The sequence below is a fragment of the Budorcas taxicolor genome, chromosome 21 (genome assembly GCF_023091745.1).
Source record: "Budorcas taxicolor isolate Tak-1 chromosome 21, Takin1.1, whole genome shotgun sequence".
Lineage (NCBI taxonomy): Eukaryota > Metazoa > Chordata > Mammalia > Artiodactyla > Bovidae > Budorcas > Budorcas taxicolor.
This window is the reverse complement of record NC_068930.1, coordinates 22,097,624-22,117,049: the sequence shown is the minus strand read 5'-3', so window position 1 is coordinate 22,117,049 and position 19,426 is coordinate 22,097,624. Positions and strand designations below refer to the sequence as shown.

At 49.4% G+C, this 19,426-nt stretch overlaps 1 protein-coding gene across 3 annotated transcripts; it reads left to right on the top strand.

Moving 5' to 3' along the window:
- The first annotated feature begins 4,106 nt into the window (after window positions 1-4,106).
- On the top strand, window positions 4,107-11,970 carry LOC128066375 (myeloid-associated differentiation marker-like). 3 transcript variants are annotated; one of them, XM_052659397.1, is made up of 4 exons: window positions 4,107-4,145; window positions 4,964-5,042; window positions 5,565-5,972; window positions 9,575-11,970. In XM_052659397.1, the coding sequence occupies exon 4, from the start codon at window positions 9,722-9,724 to the stop codon at window positions 10,706-10,708; it is 987 nt and encodes a 328-aa protein (XP_052515357.1). In that variant the 5' UTR covers window positions 4,107-4,145; window positions 4,964-5,042; window positions 5,565-5,972; window positions 9,575-9,721; the 3' UTR covers window positions 10,709-11,970. The 3 variants fall into 3 exon arrangements, 2 of the variants coding, with proteins under 2 accessions (XP_052515357.1, XP_052515358.1); XR_008201217.1 differs by lacking the exon at window positions 9,575-11,970 and having other exon boundaries at window positions 5,565-5,985; XM_052659398.1 differs by lacking the exons at window positions 4,107-4,145; window positions 5,565-5,972 and adding an exon at window positions 8,403-8,450 and having other exon boundaries at window positions 4,995-5,042.
- The last annotated feature ends 7,456 nt before the right edge of the window (window positions 11,971-19,426 follow it).

Sequence of the window (19,426 nt, the reverse complement as noted above, 5' to 3'; positions counted from 1 at the left end):
ATGAGAAGGCTGAACTAAATACAGGATCATTACACTTTCTTTTGAGGGCCACAGTGAGGGGACTGCAGCAGCCTTGGAATTGTGACAAATGGCCCTTAACCTCTCAACAGGAGGGATGAAGCAGCCGCCCCCATGAACCACAAGGCTTGGACAGTGAGCTCCTCAGGTGACCCCACCCTGGATAATTCTTTTACTGAAGCACAGAGACATTTCCATCTTCCTGGGAAGTGAGGTCCCAGGGTTGTGTTCAATTTTATTTAGAAAAATATAAGAATATGAGGTTTCTGCACTGAGACTTCCAGAGATCAATGCATACTTGCTTTTGTGGATGAAAAATTAGGAAATAGTCAACCTAGGAAAGAATTGGAACCTTTATTGGAACCAACCTGAGAAGTGTAACTGGAAAGACAGTGTCTCAAGAAGCTCTGAGAGCTGTTTCAAGGAGGTTAGGGTTAGAGGTCAGTGTGTGTGTTATTTGGGGAAGGACATGAAACCAGCCCATGCCTTTGTAGACGGTTACTTCACTGAGGAAGAACAGATATTACGGTTCATGCTTTTCGTGCTTTCTAAGCATGGACAGATGCAAGAAACTGGGTTCATAGAAAAGTCTGAAAATATCCAAGGATGTGAGGGCAGGTTCTGCCAGTTTTCTCAGAGTACAAAGTACAATCCTGAGCTTTTTCCATGACTTCCTTTCAGAGTGGATTGCAGGTCAGTGAATTGCAGTGGCTAGTGACTTGATTCTTATAGAACTGGGTGGTGGGCAACATTCTTCGTCACACAATCTATTCGTTTCCATCTTAATTCCAGTCAAGGTTTAGAGGACTTTCCCACGTCAGGTGAGAATTTCATTGATAGGCCACTCAGTGTGCAACTATTCATCTAGTCCTGGTGACAGGAGCCGAAATCCTCTGGAACAAGTGTCTTACTTGTCTGTCAGGCTCTTGGAAATGGCCCCCACCTGTTGCTTCTTGCCATATCTCGAGTCACCTTATTATACTCATGGATCTTATAAAACTGCATATTAGGTCACCTGGTCATTATTGTTTTTATCAGAGGCTCAATGCCACATTTGTTAGTGCAAAAAAAATATTCTTGTAAGATGGCAGACTACAAGTAATATAGCTAGTGACATTACTAAGGTCATAGGGAGGCAGTGTCATATAAAGTCATAAGGCTGGGGTTAGAAGAACGAAACGGATCTCTCTATTGGGTCAGGTGTTTCTCCTCTTCAGAAGGTCTGGTTGACACACGCTGCAGACGCACACTGCACACTTTGGGGCAGGGAGGAGATCACAAGGGGCAGAGAGAAACTTTGTTTAAAGTTTTCTTGTCTTGCCTTAAAATATGAATTTTATTTCGTTGCATCTTAAGATTTGCCTGTCATGGGAACCACCTCCTGGAGCCCTCTCCATCCACCCCACCCGCCCCTGGGTGAAGAGCTCGTGCTTCATCCAGTACAGGAGCGAGGGGCAGCAGGGGGGGCCTTCCCTGCCCCTCCTCCACAGCTCTGCTTGCCTGGGGTCCCTCTGGGCCTGCTGACACCAGGATGCTGGGCTCTGAGGCTTTGTGGCTGGGAACAGGAGACTGAGAACAGTATTGGTGGCTTCCTGGCCACCAGTTATTATAAAGGCTGCTGGTCTCAATACATGTGTGAGCACAGACATACAGGCATATACACAAGGAAACGCACACACTGGGCATGCACGCAGGGACACACCTTTAAATACAGTTATCTGGGGTCGGGTCCTTTAAGAGCTAAGGGGACAGAAAGTCTAGTGTTGGGGACACAACTGCTAGTTATCTTGGGCTGGGCCATGCCCCTAGGGCCCGGGGAAAGGCGCAAGTGGGGAGACATTGGGAAGGGCTCCCAGAGATGGGGGCTTTCGTGAATCTGCTCCATCCTTCCCAGTCGGAGAAAATTTGAGGCAATTAGCATATGTTGGGTTTGTGGGTTTTTTCTTTTATCTTTGTGTTGAGGTTAAAGAAGAGCATTACAGTTGTAGGAGAAAGGACAAGGCTTCATCTATGGTGGACAGCAGGGTTGATGGTATCCAGAAATTTCAGATAATTAAAAAATCCATGTATATTTACATTTATCTAGATCATATTATGTGTAGGTCCTGGAGAAGCAGGAGGCAGCATCAGAAAACAGCTGACACATAGAAATACATGTCTCTGCAGCACAAACTCAGGCAACACAGTTTCCTCAACTGTGGCATCAGCAATACCCACCCATCCAACACCACCCATCAACAAAGTTTTGAAAAGAAATTTTCCATGTAAAAATATAGTTGCCCAGTAATTTTTACTCTTGAGACAACAAAATTTAAAGAAAAATTAAACACCCAGACTAACATCCCCTTTAATGCTGGCAGTGGCGATGCCCTTCTCCCTGCAGAGGCAGGACCTGCTGTTTTGATCATTAAGGCAGGACGGCCACCCCACTGCCCCTCACCAACACTGCAGACAGCAGTCTTCAAGACTCTTAGTCCCTACAATAGCCTACAATAGCCTCACAGGCCAGGTGCTCAGTGTCGGCCTCATCAAGCAGCAGCTGGATAGGACGGCCACAGCCAGCCACTGGTCCCGGGCGCACACCGAGCAGATGCGTCTGTTGCTGCAGCTCACGTCACTGGACCGCTGGGGCTGCCCATCCAGCTTCTTGTTGAACTGGTGGAGCTGACAGAGGACCAGAGCACTAGGGCAGAGGAGCACAGAGAGCACCGTCTGCTCAGACAGGATTCAGGTAGGGAAGAGAGCTTTTTGTCTTTGACTCGATCAAACCCCTTCACTATGAAGTTCACAGCTCCTTCCAGGAGGAAGCATATAAAGTCCACCACCACGAACTAGGGCTGCCTGATGCTGATACTGGTGGGGGCTGCTGATGAAGGCGATGATGAGCCAGTCAGTATAGTTCTCTGGCCTCCTGAGCAGGCCTGGGAAGGCTGGCTTGAACCGACCATGCCTCCAGGCTGGATATGATGCAGAACGCTTCAGTGGCATAGAGTGCAGCTGCCACGAAGGCGAATGCAGTGGCAGTGATGACCCAGTTTCCAGTGGAGCCTGGAGACAAGAACTTGATGTAGGTGGCGTCGAAAATGATGGACGTTCAGAGGCAGGAGATGGAGAAGTACAAGGCGTGGGTGCAGAGAAAGCCATCCCAGGAGAAGGGGAGGCGGGGCTGAGCCCCCAAATTCCCCTATGAAGACGGTGAGGGTCATGGTGAAGCAGATACACCAGATGAACATGCGCCAGTTAATTACGTCCCCCTTCAGAGTGTCCTCACTGGCCCCCAGGGAGAAGGGCACACTGTGGAGAGTAGCTACCCCAGTGGAGGCAGAAGCCTCGATGGGCTTGGTGCCCAGGCCTGAGGACGGGCACATGGTGAGCATGGTGGTCAGGCAGGTCACCAGCACCAGATTGTAACCTTGCCTGTTTCTCAACCAAAGGCGTATGAATCCTTACACAGAGTCTGCTGTTCTGGTTTCAGTTTTACTCGGCCAGTTAACCTCTGTTTCTGCCTCAGTTCTTTTTTCCTAGAAAATATACAACCACTGATCCCTCGAACTGATGTGCTGATCTGAACAAAGTAAGGAGCACACTTACGTTCTCAGCCCACAAAGGCTTCTGGTGGTTACTGTAAAGTCCCCCAAAACAAAAGCACAATGCACCCCCGGCATGCAGCCTGCAGCCATTTCCTGCTTCCCTCCTTGTATTAATCCTGGCTGAGCCTTGATGTGCTGGGAATTGATCCTTCTGGGCAGTAAAACACCTTCTTGCTGGCTTCCTTAAGATAAAGCTACTTTTTTTAAACCCAAGACTTAGCTGTCTTTATTGGCTTCTTCTGAGACCAGCAGCTGGGCCTGACTTGGGGGACAATGTTGAGCGTCCAGGCAGGAGTCAGGTCCCCACGTCTCCAGCCCCTGCCTTTCTTCCTGGAGCAAGGAGCAGAGTGCCACTGGGAAGATATGGTGGAGTGCCAGCTAGTCCCAGCGAGGATCTATAGGTATTTTCCAGCAGCTGCCGAACTGCTAGATTCAGGAACTTGCCCTGGCCCTCCCCACAGATTGCTCACAGAGTGCTTTCACTTTCTATTAAGAGAAGGAAACTGGCCTCTGAAGGAGTACGGAGCTCTCGACTGAGTGAGTAGAGGGGTATAGGTCCCAGGAGCCCCCTTTCCCACCTGTTAGTGTGTATTCTTTGCTGTTCGGAACTTTGGGGCCAGTTGGAGACTGCAGAAGTGAGAATGGCTTGTTTATGACTGTACCACTCTCTTCCCAAGGAAGAATTGCTTGTTTGTTTGAAATCTGTTCTGGGGGAGCCACTGAAGTGGGGGGAGGGGACCTACATCCATCCCTTCTACAAGTCCACTGGCACGCATCTTGGCAGATTGGCAAAACTAGAGGTATTGTTGCAGGAAGAGGGACCCTTTCCAGGGCCCCAAACTGGGCTCTTGTCTAACACTCAGAAATGAATTGTCTGAGGAGACACATGTGTGGACAAAGCAAGAGATTTTTGTTGGGAAAGGGTGCTGGTGGGGAGAGCAGGAGGGTAAGGGAACCCAGGAGAACAGCTCTACCGCATGGCTCACAGTCTTGGGTTTTATGGTGAAGGGATTAGTTTCCCGGTTGTCCGTAGCCACATTCTGACTCAGAGTCCTTCCTGGTGGTGCACGCCTTGTTCAGCCAGGATGGATGCCAGAGAGAAGGATTGCCAAAGGTGGTCGGACACATGGTGTCTCCTTTTGACCTTTCCCAAAATCTTCCGGTTGGTGGTGGCTTATTAGTTCCGTGTTTCTTACCGGAACCTCTTGTCGTGAGACAGCTCATACAAGTGGTTACTAGGGTTCCTGGCCAGGGTGGGTGGTGGTGTCAGTGTGCTTCCCCTAACAGTATGACCCTGCAATCAAGAAAAAAATTGTTTTCTACTTGTAAACAACATCGCCCACATATGTTTTCAGTTGTGAAGAACATTGGTTCCTGCATGGATCTCTAAATGATTCCAGTATTTTGCAGTTGGAGCTCTTTTGTCAAGATCTGGTAAGTGGGAGGGACTCCATGCGCAGGTCTTCCTGTTACTCCATAATAAGGATTCTTCCAACAAGGGCACTAAATTAAAGGCAAAAAGGAAACGAAACTGTGAAAAGCCTGCCACATTCCAGAGGAGTCTGCAGGCAAGGGAGGGAGTAGAGGGGGTCAGCTTTCTAGGGAACTGAATCCTCCCCAGCTCTGGGGCTCCAGTCCTGATGCCCGAGGCAGGCGCTGCCACGGCATCTGCGCCCCTCCCCCCACTCCAGTCCCCGGGAGGAGGAGGGGTTCTAGCATCTTGGCAGGACACAGCCTTAGCGTCACCAGTGTGTGAGGAAGAAGGGAGGTCTGAAGCAGTCTCTCCTTTTAAGACGAGACAGATCACTCGATTTGGCGAGAGTGTGTCCCCTGGGAGCTGGGTGGGGTGGGGGCGTGCCAGGGGTGCATTTCCACTGAGACGATTCCCTGCAAGAGGTTTCAGTGCAGGAGAATAGTCACTGGCTGACTCTTCCTATAATCTTTTTCTCACCTCAGACCTACTAAACTGGAAAAAACCCAATCCTCCAAGTTGATCCACAAAAAAAGGTGGAAATGTTCATTAGTATTATTTTCAAACCACCGTCCAACATGGGCTGATGCACAGACGTGAGTGATGATTGTGTCCACAGTGGAGGAGCGGCACCTCGTCCCAGACAAAGCCCGGCACTCCTCTCTCGGTATTTGGCTTCTTGAGGGATGACCGGACAAGCCAGAGTTCAGTAACATGGGACAAGCTAAAGGGCCTCCAGAGGCTAAAGAGGCAAAGCGGGACCCTCCCCTGCGGCATCAGAGACAGCACTGCCCTGCTGACACCTTGTTTCAAAACGCTGACCTCCAGAACTGTGAGAACACATTTCTGCTGTTTTAAGCCACCAGGCTTGTGAGAATTTGTTGCAGATCTAGGTAACCAGATTTAATTTCCAGAAATGAAAAATGTATTCTTTGTCATATTTTTTTTAAAAAACTCTCAGAAAAACTTGCTGATCTCCTGCCCTAGAGCATGGTGGTCACATGAACCCCAGGATCCATTGTCACGTCCTGTGTCCCCCAATGTCTGAGACTCACGAGGGAGGGTCCACTGATGCCCAAGGAGCCAGGAGGGAAGTAAATAAGGGGATGGAGAGCACTGGGATCCCTGGAGAGGACCAGCTGCACCTGTCTGGGGTGGTGGAAAGCAAGATACTCTGGGAAGATATGGTCTCATGTTTGCAAAACAGGAAAAAGGGTACGTAGAGATACTCCCTACAACATGTGTGCATGTATGTACAAACATGTATGCCTGTGTGTACACACATGTCTACATGTGATTTTACAGCATTTGAAATGTATCGAAGGCTGAGGTTGAGGACATGGATGCTCGCTGGATGGAGGGGTGGGTGCTCCTGTGAGCAGGCAGGACGCCTGGCCATGATGCAGATGGGAAACCAGTCACAGGAGAGATGATCATAGTCCTGCTTTATGTCAATTATCCATGAGAATGAGAGAAATATAGAGAATACTAAACAGAGATGAGGATGGAAAACAATATAAAGAAAAGAGGCTAGCAGCTGCTTATCTCCAGCAACCCCACTGCCAAGGGAACCAAACCAGGTGACACTATGTCTCCTGAGGCTTGAAAAGGAGCTGTAATCCGAATTTTCATGTGAAATTAAAACCATGTGCAGCCACTAAACACTCAGGAAAGAAATAGTAATACTAGTGATTCCACATCATTTTTTCATGAAAACACTGTGACGGAAAACTGAGCACATCGAGAGTCCCCCTGCAGTGCACACTGGCCTGCAGCCCCTGATCTGCAGCAAATCAAGCTGCATGTGCTGATGCACAGAGTTGGGCAGGGCCTTCTGGGTCCTCTGTGAGGGGGGCGGGGAGGTAGCTGGCAGGGATAGAGGGTTCCATGTGACCGGCCCTCTGATGAACCCATCACATGCTTTTATTCATTTAATTGACCCAGAGTAGGTATAGAGACATTGAACAGAAGGGGAAGCTGAGGTTCTACTGAGTAGCTTGCCATGATCACCCAGGTATGAAGGCTCTACTCCTTGTCACTCTGAGTGTCTATCTCATCTCACCCTTCTCTGCCCTTCTGACACCTCCTCCTTCCTTCCTCTGGCCCGGCCATGACCTTCCTGGCTCACCATCTTCCAGTCCACATGCCTGGCTACCAGGCAGGCAGGGCTCAGCCACATCCAGGCTGTGCTGTGATGGGGTACCACGTCCAGGCTCACAGAGAGGAGGAGGGGCTTCTGGGAGACTCAGACAAACTTCCACTTGCTGCTTTCCAGGTGGGGGAACTGAGGCCCAGAGAGGGCACAGGCCTGACCCAGGGTCACGTGGTTGGAACCCCCATGCCTCCTCTTCTCCATATCCTCTCTCTGATGCATTCAATGGATTCAAAGCATTCAAGTTGTCTCTTAGTCTTAGGTGGAATTTCAGGGTGAGTTCAAGTCATTAAACTGGGATCAAATCGGGGTACAGAGAGCGTGACACTCCCTCCCTCCCTCATAGCAGTGCCCCTCGCCACCCTGGCAGTGCCCACTGGGAGGCCCATAGGCTCCAGGGCTCCACTGGCAATTGGGGCTCAAGGAGCTTTGCGAGTCCAGGGAGGTTCTCAGGTTTACTCTGTTTCTCTTTCTGCCTCAGCTTGTCCCAGGGTTTATTATCAGCAAAGGTGATATAATAATCCCCTGATGGCAGGAAGCTGGCTGGGGCTCAGGGTGCTGGCCCTTCCGCCCTGGGGGCCTCTTAGCAAATAGTCGCTTGGAAACAGGGCAGCTGTTCCTGAGGAGGGGACAGGCTGGGAGGGGCCTCACTCCCCTCTCACTGGACTCTGGAGGAGCCCCTGTGTGAGCAGGACTGCAACCCTGCCTGGCGGGACTGTTTGGGCAGGTGACCTGGGCAATTCCATGGTCTCCAGGGGCCCTGCCACTCTGGCCACGTGTCCCTGTCACAGCCCTGAAACCCCTTCAGGCCCCTATTCTCCTGTCTCAGTTCCAGTCCAGGCCCCTCCTCCATGGAAAGCTTGGCTCCATGCCTGCATCTTTTCTGGGTCAGAAGACCCCCTACTGGGCTGCCTCAGGGCCACTGGGACTCTGGAATCCCTGCCCCCCATTCCCCACTGTCATCTCCACTCTGCCCACCCCACCCAGTCCCCGGAGCATTCTCAGGACTGTCTCCTCCCAGGGGTCCTGTAGGGGCCTCCTCTTTCAGCTCCTGCCCTTAAAAGGGAGCTGATCACCCGTCCATCCTCACCCCCTCCCTGGGATACCCTGAAAGGCCCCCATCAGCATCAGACACAGCATCCTTGTTCATTTCCAATCCCTTGGTTCCCAGGTTGGAAGCCTCTAACCAGTCTCCCAGGCCAGGAAAATCCTCACTCAGGTAGGACTACTTTCTAGATTTTTCTGGCCTCTTACCTGGATGGCAGCTTTGAAGCTAAAAAAATCAAACATGATATCATCAGCTTATTCTGTGGTTCCTCATGATACCATCCCAGAGTCATGGTGGGTGAGGGTTTCCTTTCCCCAATGGGGAAGAGTCACATGTAAAGGCAAAATGGGCGGGGGGGTGGTGGGTAATTCAGAACACTTCCTACTTCCCACGTCATCTGGTCCCCACGGCCTTGCTTTTACCCCATGGCTCCTCCCTGTTCACCCCTGGAGCCTCTCTCCTCCGGTGGGGGCTGTGTCCCTCAGACGGCAGCTCCTGCTAGTGATGCTGCACGGAGGACAGGCCGGGACATGTGTGTCTTCAGCTTGCTATGGAAGGAGGCCGAGGGCTGTGAAGGTGGATCCTGGGTCCAGAGCCCCAAGCCTTGGTCCTGGCCCCCAACCCATGGACCCTGCTGACATGTGGGCTGTAGAGCAAAGTGCTCAAACCCATGGCTTTAGCTGTGTTTTCTGAGTTCCCTCTTCCTAGTCATGCATGGATCAAATGAAAGCATTTGATTCCTTGAGCCTTAGTTTTCTCATCTATTAAATGGGGTTAACAGTATAATCCACAGTCTCTTTTCTGAAACCCTTGGGTCAGATATGCTCCAGAATTCAGAATTTTTCAGTGTCAGACAAGTGACATGGTACATCTATTGTATATGACATAACATCCCACTGGGGTCTGGAAGTTCCTTGTAATCAAATACATTAGGGTTTCTACAGCTGCACTTTTGAGCACTCATAATACATAAAATAAATGAAGATCATAAATTATCCCAGGTCTGTTCAGGTTAAATTTGCTACCAAATGAATTTCAAAATATTCTTCAGTTTTCAGAGGCTTGAAGGTTTGGGGTTTCAGATAAGGACCATCCTAACTTGTGTCTCTCTAGACGAGGGCACACAACACAAAGAGATATAAAAAATGCCCATGGCTGAGGCCTGACTCACCCCAGCTGTGAGGTTTGGGATGAGACAAGTCTCCTGACAAGGCCAAGGGTGATGAGTGGGAGAACCGTTCTGGGATGACTGTGCTGTTACCCGAGTGTCTGAGCCATTGGTTCCAACTCCACAGGTCCTGAGCCTCAGCCCTCACAGGGCCCTGAGCCTTTTCCAGGCGTCTGACTTAATCTGCCTCCGAAACTGGATCTTTCTCTGGCGGGTCCTAAGTGAAGACCACTGCTGTACTGGTGACTGTGACCTTCCTGAGCGTCAGAACACCATGTCCACCCAGAGGACATACCCAGACGACGATGTCATCTGCTGGGTGTGCGGCCTCCTCCGCCTGCCGCAGCTCTTCTCCACCTGCATGGCCTTCTCGCTTGTGGCCAACATGGGCATTTGGAGAGGGGTCGTAGGTAACTGGTCCATGTCCTTCTGGTGCATCTGTTTCACCATGACCCTTATCATCTCCATAGTCGAGTTATACAGGCGCTGGTCCAGCTTTCCTTTCTTCTGGCACAACATCTCTGTCACCTACGCCTGTTATGCGGCCCTCATCTGCCTCTTGGCTTCCATCATCTACTCCATCACCCACGTCCAGTTCCTGCCTTACGGTCCTTACCGGGACAGGGCCATCACCGCCACTGCTTTCTCCTGCATTGCATCTGTGCTGTATGTCATAGAAGTGGCCAAGATATGGGACTGGTATGATCTTGAGGAGATCTTCTTCTATGAGCACACCACGCGAGCCTTGCTGAAGGTGCTGGAGACCTTCGTGGCTGGTGTCATCTTCACCTTCCTCAGCAGCACCTCCCTGTACCTGCACCAGCCGGCCCTGGAGTGGTGTGTGGCCGTGTACTCCATCTGCTTCATCCCGGCAGCTGTGGTCCTCCTGCTGGACCTGGCTGAATGGAAATACATGCCGCCCAGGCCCTTCTCCATTTTCCAGCTAGTGCTCAGCCTGCTCTCCGTCCTCCTCTATGTCAGCGCTCTGGTCCTCTGGCTGCTCTACCAGTTCAGCGAGGAGCTCGGTGGACTGCCCCAGTGGTTCATGGACATGAGCTGCATTGATGAGCTCTCCTACGACATGTGTACCTGGGACCAGCGCCTGGCTGTGGCCGTCCTGACAGCCATCAACCTGCTGGTTTACGTGGCCGACCTGGGGTACTGGGCCCGCCAGGTTTCTGTAGGGACTGAGGGTGTCTCCAGTGCTCCTGATTCTGGCCAGTCCCATCCGGTGTCTTCACAGAGTGAAGACATCCTATGACATCCTCTTCCTGCCTCCCCTCTCTCCCTCCTCACATCCTTCCCCATTCATCCCACTCTCTTTAAAAGTTTCCTTCCCTCCTTCTGCTGTGTCTCCTTCTTCTTTTGTTGCCCACATCCTGTTTTGCCTCTTTCTCTTGCTTCTCTCATCTTTTTTATATTTTTTGTTTTTTGCCCCTTTTCCATTCATCCTTGGCTTTCTCATCTCCTGTGTCCTGACCACCTTCCCCCATCTTCCTTCTTCTGATCCATCAGGACCTGAGACTCCTTCCTTCTCTGCCCACCACCCCCTCCCACCTCCTAAGGTGCTGACTCCACAGCGCACAGCCCTCTGTGCAGCTGTTCACACCCTGAGACTCCGGAGGGGCCTCATTGACAAAGCATGTCTGTCCCCTGGCAGTGCCTTACTGGTGTGGCTGGGGGAGTTTACGGGGTGTGGGCGGGTAGGAAGGGATTGGGCTTTTTTTCTCCCAGTGGAGCAACTGTATAGCGCACCTCCCCTTTAAGTTAAAAAAAACCTCTGAAGGTCAATAATCTCTAGTGGGCAAGATTCTTGCATGAGATACTCTGGGTCCTTTCCCCCACTTGGTGCTCAGTCCTCCAAGAGATTGGCTGCAGAATTTTTGCAAGCTCACAAAACATCCATTGCTTAGAAGGCATCTTAGAGGAAGCCAGGGGTAAATGCCTTCCATCCCAACTACTTTCTGGGGAATCAAAAAAAAAAAAGGAACTGGTGAGGAACCCCAGGGTTTGAAGACACCTGTCTGCAGTGTTTGTGAGGGGCAGCGATGTGGTCCCCCTGACTCAGTGATCAAAACAACAGGTCCTGCCTCTGCAGGGAGAAGAGCACGGATGCTGCCAACCTGTCTGGGTGTTTTGTTTTGTTTCTCCTTTTTTTCCTTCTGTTCTGGAAGCCACAAATTACTGAGTGACTCTGTTCTTCAAGAGAAAGTCTCAAATTTTCTTGGGCAGCTGGTTTGTAAGGGATGGGGCTGCTGCTTCCATTTTCAAAGGAACTGTATTGTTTGAACGTGAGGGGACACATACGTGTGTTTTTCTATGTCAGTTGCTTTTTGATGTTGCTTCCTGCTTCTCTGGGACTCAGGCATCATTTGAACTATATAAACGTGCACAATTTAAAAAGATTTTCTGAAGCTTCTTATTCCTGTCAGCACTGACGACAATCATAGAGAATGGCTTTTTCTGTTCTCCCACATTCATAATAACCTTTTCAACCTCAATATAAACATGAAAGAAAAGAAAGCAAGCAAAACAAAAGAAAATCTTCATACTCTACTTGCTGCAAATTTGCCTAGAGCTCAGAGGAGTCCAAGTCAATTTCCACCCTCACCCAAACAGAGGTCTCTGGGCGCCCCTCCCATTGACTCCCCCACCCAGGCCTGGACTAGAGCCTGGAGGTGTGGCCCAGCCAGTGACCCTAGATGTTGGGCCCCACCCCAGTGCCCAGTATCCGGTCCCCTAGCTCTTCAAGGGGCCATGACAGCATCTGGATGCCTCGCTATAAAGGTGTGTGCTTGTGTGCATGCTCAGTGCACATGTGTGTACGTGTGTGTGCCCTTGTGCTCCCTTGTATTGAGATCAGCAGGCCTTCACAGTAACTGGTGGCTGTGAAGGTCCCACAAGTCTCCTGTCGTCAATTACAAAGCTTCAGAGCCCAGCATCCTAGCGTCACCAGGACCAGAGGGGCTGGCAAGCAGAGCTTCGGGGGAGGGGAGGGGAAGGAGCCCCTCTGCTGCCAATCACTCCTGTCCTGGGATGAAGCTTGCGACCTTCACCCATTGGTAGGGGGTGGAGGGGGAGGGCTCCCAGAAGGTCATCCTATGGCAGGCAAATCTTAAGAGGGAATGAAATAAAATTCATATTTTAAGGCAAGAGAAGAAAAGTTTGCAAATAAAATGTTTCTCTGCCCATTGGGGCCTCTTCCTTCCTTGCTAGTGTGCATTGTGCATTAATCTGACCTCCTAAAGAGCAGAAATATCTGCTCCACCATAGAGATCAATTTTTCTAGCTGAAGCCATGGAACTTCTTAGAAGATAACACTGCTTACTTACTTACCTTACTTACTTTACCTTACTTACCTTACTGGGGTCACTAGATGTATTACTTGTGTTCTGCCCATCTTACAAGATTCTTGCTTCTTGAGTCAATGATGAAAAAAATAAGATAACTAGGCTACTTTTACTGGCCTGTAATGCAGGAGACCCTGGTTCGATTCCTGTGGCGGGAAGACCCCCTGGAGAAGGGAGAGTCTCCCCCTCCAGTGCTCTCGGGCTCCCCTGGAGGCTCGGTTGGTAGAGAGTCCGCCTGCAATGCGGGAGACCTGGGTTCCATCTCTGGGTTGGGAAGATCCCCTGGAGGAGGGCATGGCAACCCACTCCAGGATTCTTGCCTGGAGAATCCCCATGGACAGAGGAGACTGGAGGGCTGCAGTCCATGAGGTCTCAAAGAGTTGGACACAAGTGAGTGACTAAGCATACATGAGCACAGACTACTTGAAATGAAATATATAGTTCTCCAAGATCCATGATTGTAGTAGTGTGATTCTAGATATGAGAAGAAGCAACAAGTGGAAACCATCTCCTGGAACTGAGAGACTTGTAAGACAGGTGGTCCAGCCATCTTTTAGCTACTGTTGCCAGGACAGGGTGAGTAATAGCCTGTGAGTGGACTATCAGTGAAATCCCCAGCTGACCTGGGAATGAGCATTCCTAGCACCCTGGGACAAATTGGTAAAAAATGTCTCCTAAACCTTGGCTGAAATTAAGACAGAAATAGAGGGAGTTGTGTGATAAAGAATGTTGCCGACCACCCTGTTCTACAAGAATTAAGCCAGGACTTCCTTGGTGGTCCAGTGCCTAAGACTCTTCACTCCCAATGGAGGGGCCCCGGGTTTTATCCCTGGTTGGGCAACTAGATCCCACATCCTGCAACTAGGACCCAACCTAGCCACATACATAAATAAAAACATATGCTTTTGAAAAAGAGAAACAAGTCATTAGCCACCGCAGTCGCTGATCTACAATCCACCCTGAAGGAATTCAGGGTGAAAATCAGGATAAAGTACTTTGTGCTCTGGGACAAGTGTGAGAACCAGACCTCAGATAGTTAGATATTTTCAGGAGAATTTTTTTTATGAGCCCAGCTTTTTGCATCTTCCCATATTCAGAAAAGCAGTAAAACCATTACCCAAGGTATCTGGTCCTCATGAAGAGCAGTAACCTATACCAAGCTGTGTGTCTCCAAATCACACACATCCTTCCCTCCTTCTTACTTCTCCAGGACAGGTCTCAGAGCTTCCTGAGAGACTGTCTGTCTCCCCAGTTATACTTCTCAGATTGGCTCCAATGAAACTTCTATTTCATTCTTAAGTTGACTATTGATTAATTTTTCATTGACAAACACATTGATACACCCAAGTTTTTGTGCAGGAGTATCATATTCTTATATTTCCTGAATCAAATGGAACACAGCCCTGGGACCTCACTTCCCAGGACGATGGAAATTCCTCTGTGCTTTAATAAAAGAATTGCCCAGGGTGGGCCCACCTGAGGGTCCAAGCCTCATGGTTCATGAAGGCAGCTGCTCCATCCCCCCCTGCTGGGGGGTTAAGTGTCATTTGTCACAATTCCAGTCCAGTCCCCTCACTGTGGAGCTCAAAAGAGAGTGTAAAGGTCCCCTGCTTAGTCCAACCCTCTCGTCATAGAGGAGGAGCAGCTGGACCCCAGGGAGGGCAGCACTTGTCCAGAGTCACCCTGTGTGTGGCAGAGTCAGAGTCAGGACCCAGGTGTCCTGTCCCCAGGCCGACTCTCTGTCCACAGCCTCACGCTGCCTGTGACAAGTTGTGGCGGCAGCATCCTCCAGGCTGGGATTCTGCCCCGTCCACCCTCGTTCTGCACAAACTTGCCCCGTCCCCAGAGGAGGGCACTCACTGCTGCTGAGTCAGTTTCCTCATCTGCTAGAGGAGGGAGGGGTGCCAGAGACCCTGGTCCTTCCCAGCGCCGCCTTTCCCTGATCTTTCCTGCTGGGAGTACAACGGGACTGATCCCAAATGGTAGGAGAGGAAATGGAAACCCAGGGTGAGAAAGAGGTAGATTGGGGTCCACAGCTGGGTCCACGGTAATATGTGGTCCTGCCTCCAGGCAAGTGGCCCCAGAGCCCCGGTCTGGTCTCCCTGGAGATGAACCATGAGTTGCATGGAGAGCAGAGCCCAAGAGATCTGGTTTACGGTTTCAGTTCTGCCATAGGATAACTCATGAGCATGGGTGAATCTTGTCACTGATCTGAGCTCCAGTTTCCCGTTTATAAAATAGGAAAATTAGGCTAAAATTGTTTTTAAGCTATGTCCTCTGGAGACCTTGGTTTCTAGTGAGATGGTGGGGTTGCAAGTAGGGTGTTGGCTCACCCCGCATTTTCTCTAACCAATGCAATCTGGCTTGAATCAAACTTCCACTCAAGATCTCATTTGAAAATAAGATTGGAAAGATTGGAGGTGATTCATATGCTCATCTTTAGGGTGGTGGTTAATAAACTATGGTGTAGACAGAAGAAGGAATACTAAACAGCTGGGAAAAAATGAGGATGCTCTCAAATAATGATAAGGAAATAGCTTCAGTGTATACAGAGTAAAAACAGTAAAATATATAGTATGCTATTTTAAAATGTATAATAGGGAGAGAAATACGATAAAAATAAAAGTATCTATAGATGATTGGTTTGCTTCAAGAAACACAGAAAGGACCCCCCTGAGTTCAGTGGAGCAGATGCCTGGTCTTAATCAGGAAGAGGAACTGAAGAGAGAGTAGATGGAGCCACAGATAGAAGTGAGGTTTCTCAATATATGGCTTTTAAAAGAATATTTTTTATTTTGAGCCATGTAAATATATTACCTTTCCAAGAAAATAAAATTTAAGTTTAAAAATATACCAACTGGAGAAGCAGGGTCAGGGAGGGGTGATTGGCAGATGGTTTCCATGTTCCCTGCAACTCTGATGGACAGGCTGGGGGAGGAGCTGAGAGACGCCCCCACAAGCCTGTCTCCAAAGGCAGAGGGAAGGGAGGTGCCTTGGGTCCAGGGGCTGGGGAGGGGGAGCTGTGGCCCCCCATCCCACCTGCTATAACCAGGATTCCCTCAGCCCTTTAGTCCTTGGGCACTGTGGATTCATTTGTTCTTCCCAAATCCAACCCCACCATCTCATAAGAAACCCTTTAGTTGATGGAGAAGCCCCAAAGTGCCCAAGCCTCAGGCCCTCCTTGCTCCCTGCCTGGCTTGGGCTCTCTGTCTCCCAAGGCAGTGGCCAGAGGCTCCCTCCCCAGCTGGCCGGCCAGAGCCTCCTCCAGGCAGCGTGACTCCAGCTGATGCCCCCACTCCCCAAGACTGTGGCCTGAGCCGCATCCAGAATAGAGTCTGGGCACAGATGTTCCCATTCTCTGGCTCTGGAGTAGCTTCTTGGAATAATCATGGAGATAGCCTTCCCTAATTTACCTTTGCCTTGGAAACGAACAGAGATCATTCTGTCGTTTTTGAGATTGCATCCAAGTACTGCATTTCGGACTCTTTTGTTGACCATGATGGCTACTCCATTTCTTCTGAGGGATTCCTGCCCGCAGTAGTAGATATAATGGTCATCTGAGTTTAATTCACCCATTCCAGTCCATTTTAGTTTGCTGATTCCTAGAATGTCGACGTTCATTCTTGGCATCTCCTGTTTGACCACTTCCAATTTGCCTTGATTCATGGACCTGACATTCCAGGTTCCTATGCAATGTTGCTCTTTACAGCATCGGACCTTGCTTCTATCACCAGTCACATCCACAGCTAGGTATTGTTTTTGCTTTGGCTCCATCCCTTCATTCTTTCTGGATTAATTCTCCACTGACCTGGGGTGTACCTCTTTCAGTATCCTATCATTTTGTCTTTTCATACTGTTCATGGGGCTCTCAAGGCAAGAATACTGAAGTGGTTTCCCATTCCCTTCTCCAGTGGACCACATTCAGTCAGACCTCTCCACCATGACGTGTCTGTCTTGGGTTGCCCCACGGGCATGACTTAGTTTCATTGAGTTAGACAAGGCCTATGAGAAGCAGAAGAAAGAAGAGGTGGCAAGAATACACAGAAGAACTGTACAAAAAAGATCTTCACAACCCAGATAATCACGATGGTGTGATCATTTGTCTAGAGCCAGACATCCTGGAATGTGAAGTCAAGTGGGCCTTAGAAAGCATCACTACAAACAAAGCTAGTGGACGTGATGGAATTCCAGTGGAGCTATTTCAAATCCTGAAAGATGATGCTGTGAAAGTGCTACACTCAATATGCCAGCAAATTTGGAAAACTCAGCAGTGGCCACAGGACTGGAAAAGGTTTCCAGTTTTCATTCCAATCCCAAAGAAAGGCAATGCCAAAGAATGCTCAAACTACCACACAATTGCACTCATCTCACATGCTGGTAAAGTAATGCTCAAAATTCTCCAAGGCAGGCTTCAACAATATGCGAACCGTGAACGTCCTGATGTTCAAGCTGGTTTTAGAAAAGGCAGAGGAACCAGAGATCAAATTGCCAACATCTGCTGGATCATCGAAAAAGCAAGAGAGTTCCAGAAAAACATCTCTTTCTGCTTTATTGACTATGCCAAAGCCTTTGACTGTGTGGATCGCAAGAAACTGTGGAAAATTCTGAAAGAGATGTGAATACCAGACTACCCGACTTGCCTCTTGAGAAATCTGTATGCAGGCCAGGAAGCAACAGTTAGAACTGGACATGGATCAACAGACTGGTTCCAAATAGGAAAAGGAGTGCGTCAAGGCTGTATATTGTCACCCTGCTTATTTAACTTCTACGCAGAGTACATCATGAGAAACGCTGGACTGGAAGAAATACAAGCTGGAATCAAGATTGCCAGGAGAAATCTCAATAACCTCAGATATGCAGATGACACCACCCTTATGGCAGAAAGTGAAGAGGAACTAAAAAGCCTCTTGATGAAAGTGAAAGAGGAAAGCGAAAAAGTTGGCTTAAAGCTCAACATTCAGAAAATGAAGATCATGGCAGCCGGTCCCATCACTTCATGGGAAATAGATGGGGAAACAGTGGAAACAGTGTCAGACTTTATTTTTTTGGGCTCCAAAATCACTGTAGATGGTGACTGCAGCCATGAAATTAAAAGACGCTTACTCCTTGGAAGAAAAGTTATGAGCAATCTAGATAGCATATTCAAAAACAGAGACATTACCTATGGTTTTTCCTGTGGTCATGTATGGATGTGAGAGTTGGACTGTGAAGAAGGCTGAGCGCCGAAGAATTGATGCTTTTGAACTGTGGTGTTGGAGAAGACTCTTGTGAGTCCCTTGGACTGCAAGGAGATCCAACCAGTCCATTCTGAAGGAGATCAGCCCTGGGATCTCTTTGGAAGGAATGATGCTAAAGCTGAAACTCCAGTACTTTGGCCACCTCATGTGAAGAGGTGACTCATTGGAAAAGACTTTGATGCTGGGAGGGATTGGGGGCAGGAGGAGAAGGGGACGACAGAGGATGAGATGGCTGGATGGCATCACTGACTTGATGGACGTGAGTCTGAGTGAATTCCAGGAGTTGGTGATGGACAGGGAGGCCTGGTGTGCTGCGATTCATAGGGTCGCAAATAGTTGAACATGACTGAGGGACTGAACTGAACTGAACTGAACTGAGTTTAACTTTGAGTGGAGAGAAAAGGATTTCTTCTCTCCTGGGGCATCAGGCACCTGGTTATCTGCCCTGGAAACCAGTGCAGCATGCCAATTCTGGCCCCTCTCTGTGTGTTTGTCTCCTGTCTCAAGGTGGCTGTAGGGAGGCAGTTGAGCTGAGGAGAAGGCAGTGTCTATAGTCTCCACACTCTCTCTGGCATTTTCTGGCTGGCTTGTCAACAGGAAGTGGTCTGGCTGAGATGAGGACACTGCTGCAGGACCTCTACCTGGGGCACTGCAGTTAGACCAGGACATACAGGAACCCAGAGATTATTCAAGGGCCCAAGAGAAGAGGGAAGGGACTCAGCCTTTCCTGAGGTTCTAGTACCTGCTGAGTTTTGCAGGAAGCCAGACTTGAATTCCAGGCTCTGACAAGGAGAAACTGTGTAACCTTGAGCAAAAGATATAATGTAGTTTTGGGGCCTCAGTTCAACATCAATAAAATGGGGATGACAATAACTATATTTCTAAAGATGAAATAGAGATAAGTCACCTAGTCAGACTGTTGTTGCTGAAGAAATGGCTATTCCATTCCTCTTGGGTCTAAGGTACAATGCCAAATCCAGGGAGAGTTTAAGATCTTGAACCAAGTATCTAGGTTCAAATCCCAGCTCTGCCAATTCCTATCTATGTGATCTTGGCCAGTGACCTCTCTGTGCCTGTGAAAATGGGGACACTGAGTGCACAGTTCAGGGGTTGCTGGGAGGAGCAAATGAATCCACAGCAGAGCTCGACCTGCAGTGAGCACGACACGTGTGACCTCTTGTAACTCTTGTGTCCACGCAGCCCAGCTGCACCCCTAATCCTCAGGGCCCCTTTCTCAGGCAACAGAACCTGTGAGCTATAATCTGAGGTCTCTTCTGGAGCCAGGCTGGGAGGGTGAGGGTTTGCTTTATTTCAGTTCTTCTTAAGATTTTTCCCATGATGTGGATCACCTCATGGCAGCCCTCCCCATTCACCCCTCCTACCACTGGGTGA

What these genes read in the sequence shown, in the direction of transcription:
- LOC128066375 (XM_052659397.1), top strand. Translation starts at nt 9,722, where the DNA reads ATGTCCACCCAGAGGACATACCCAGACGACGATGTCATCTGCTGGGTG.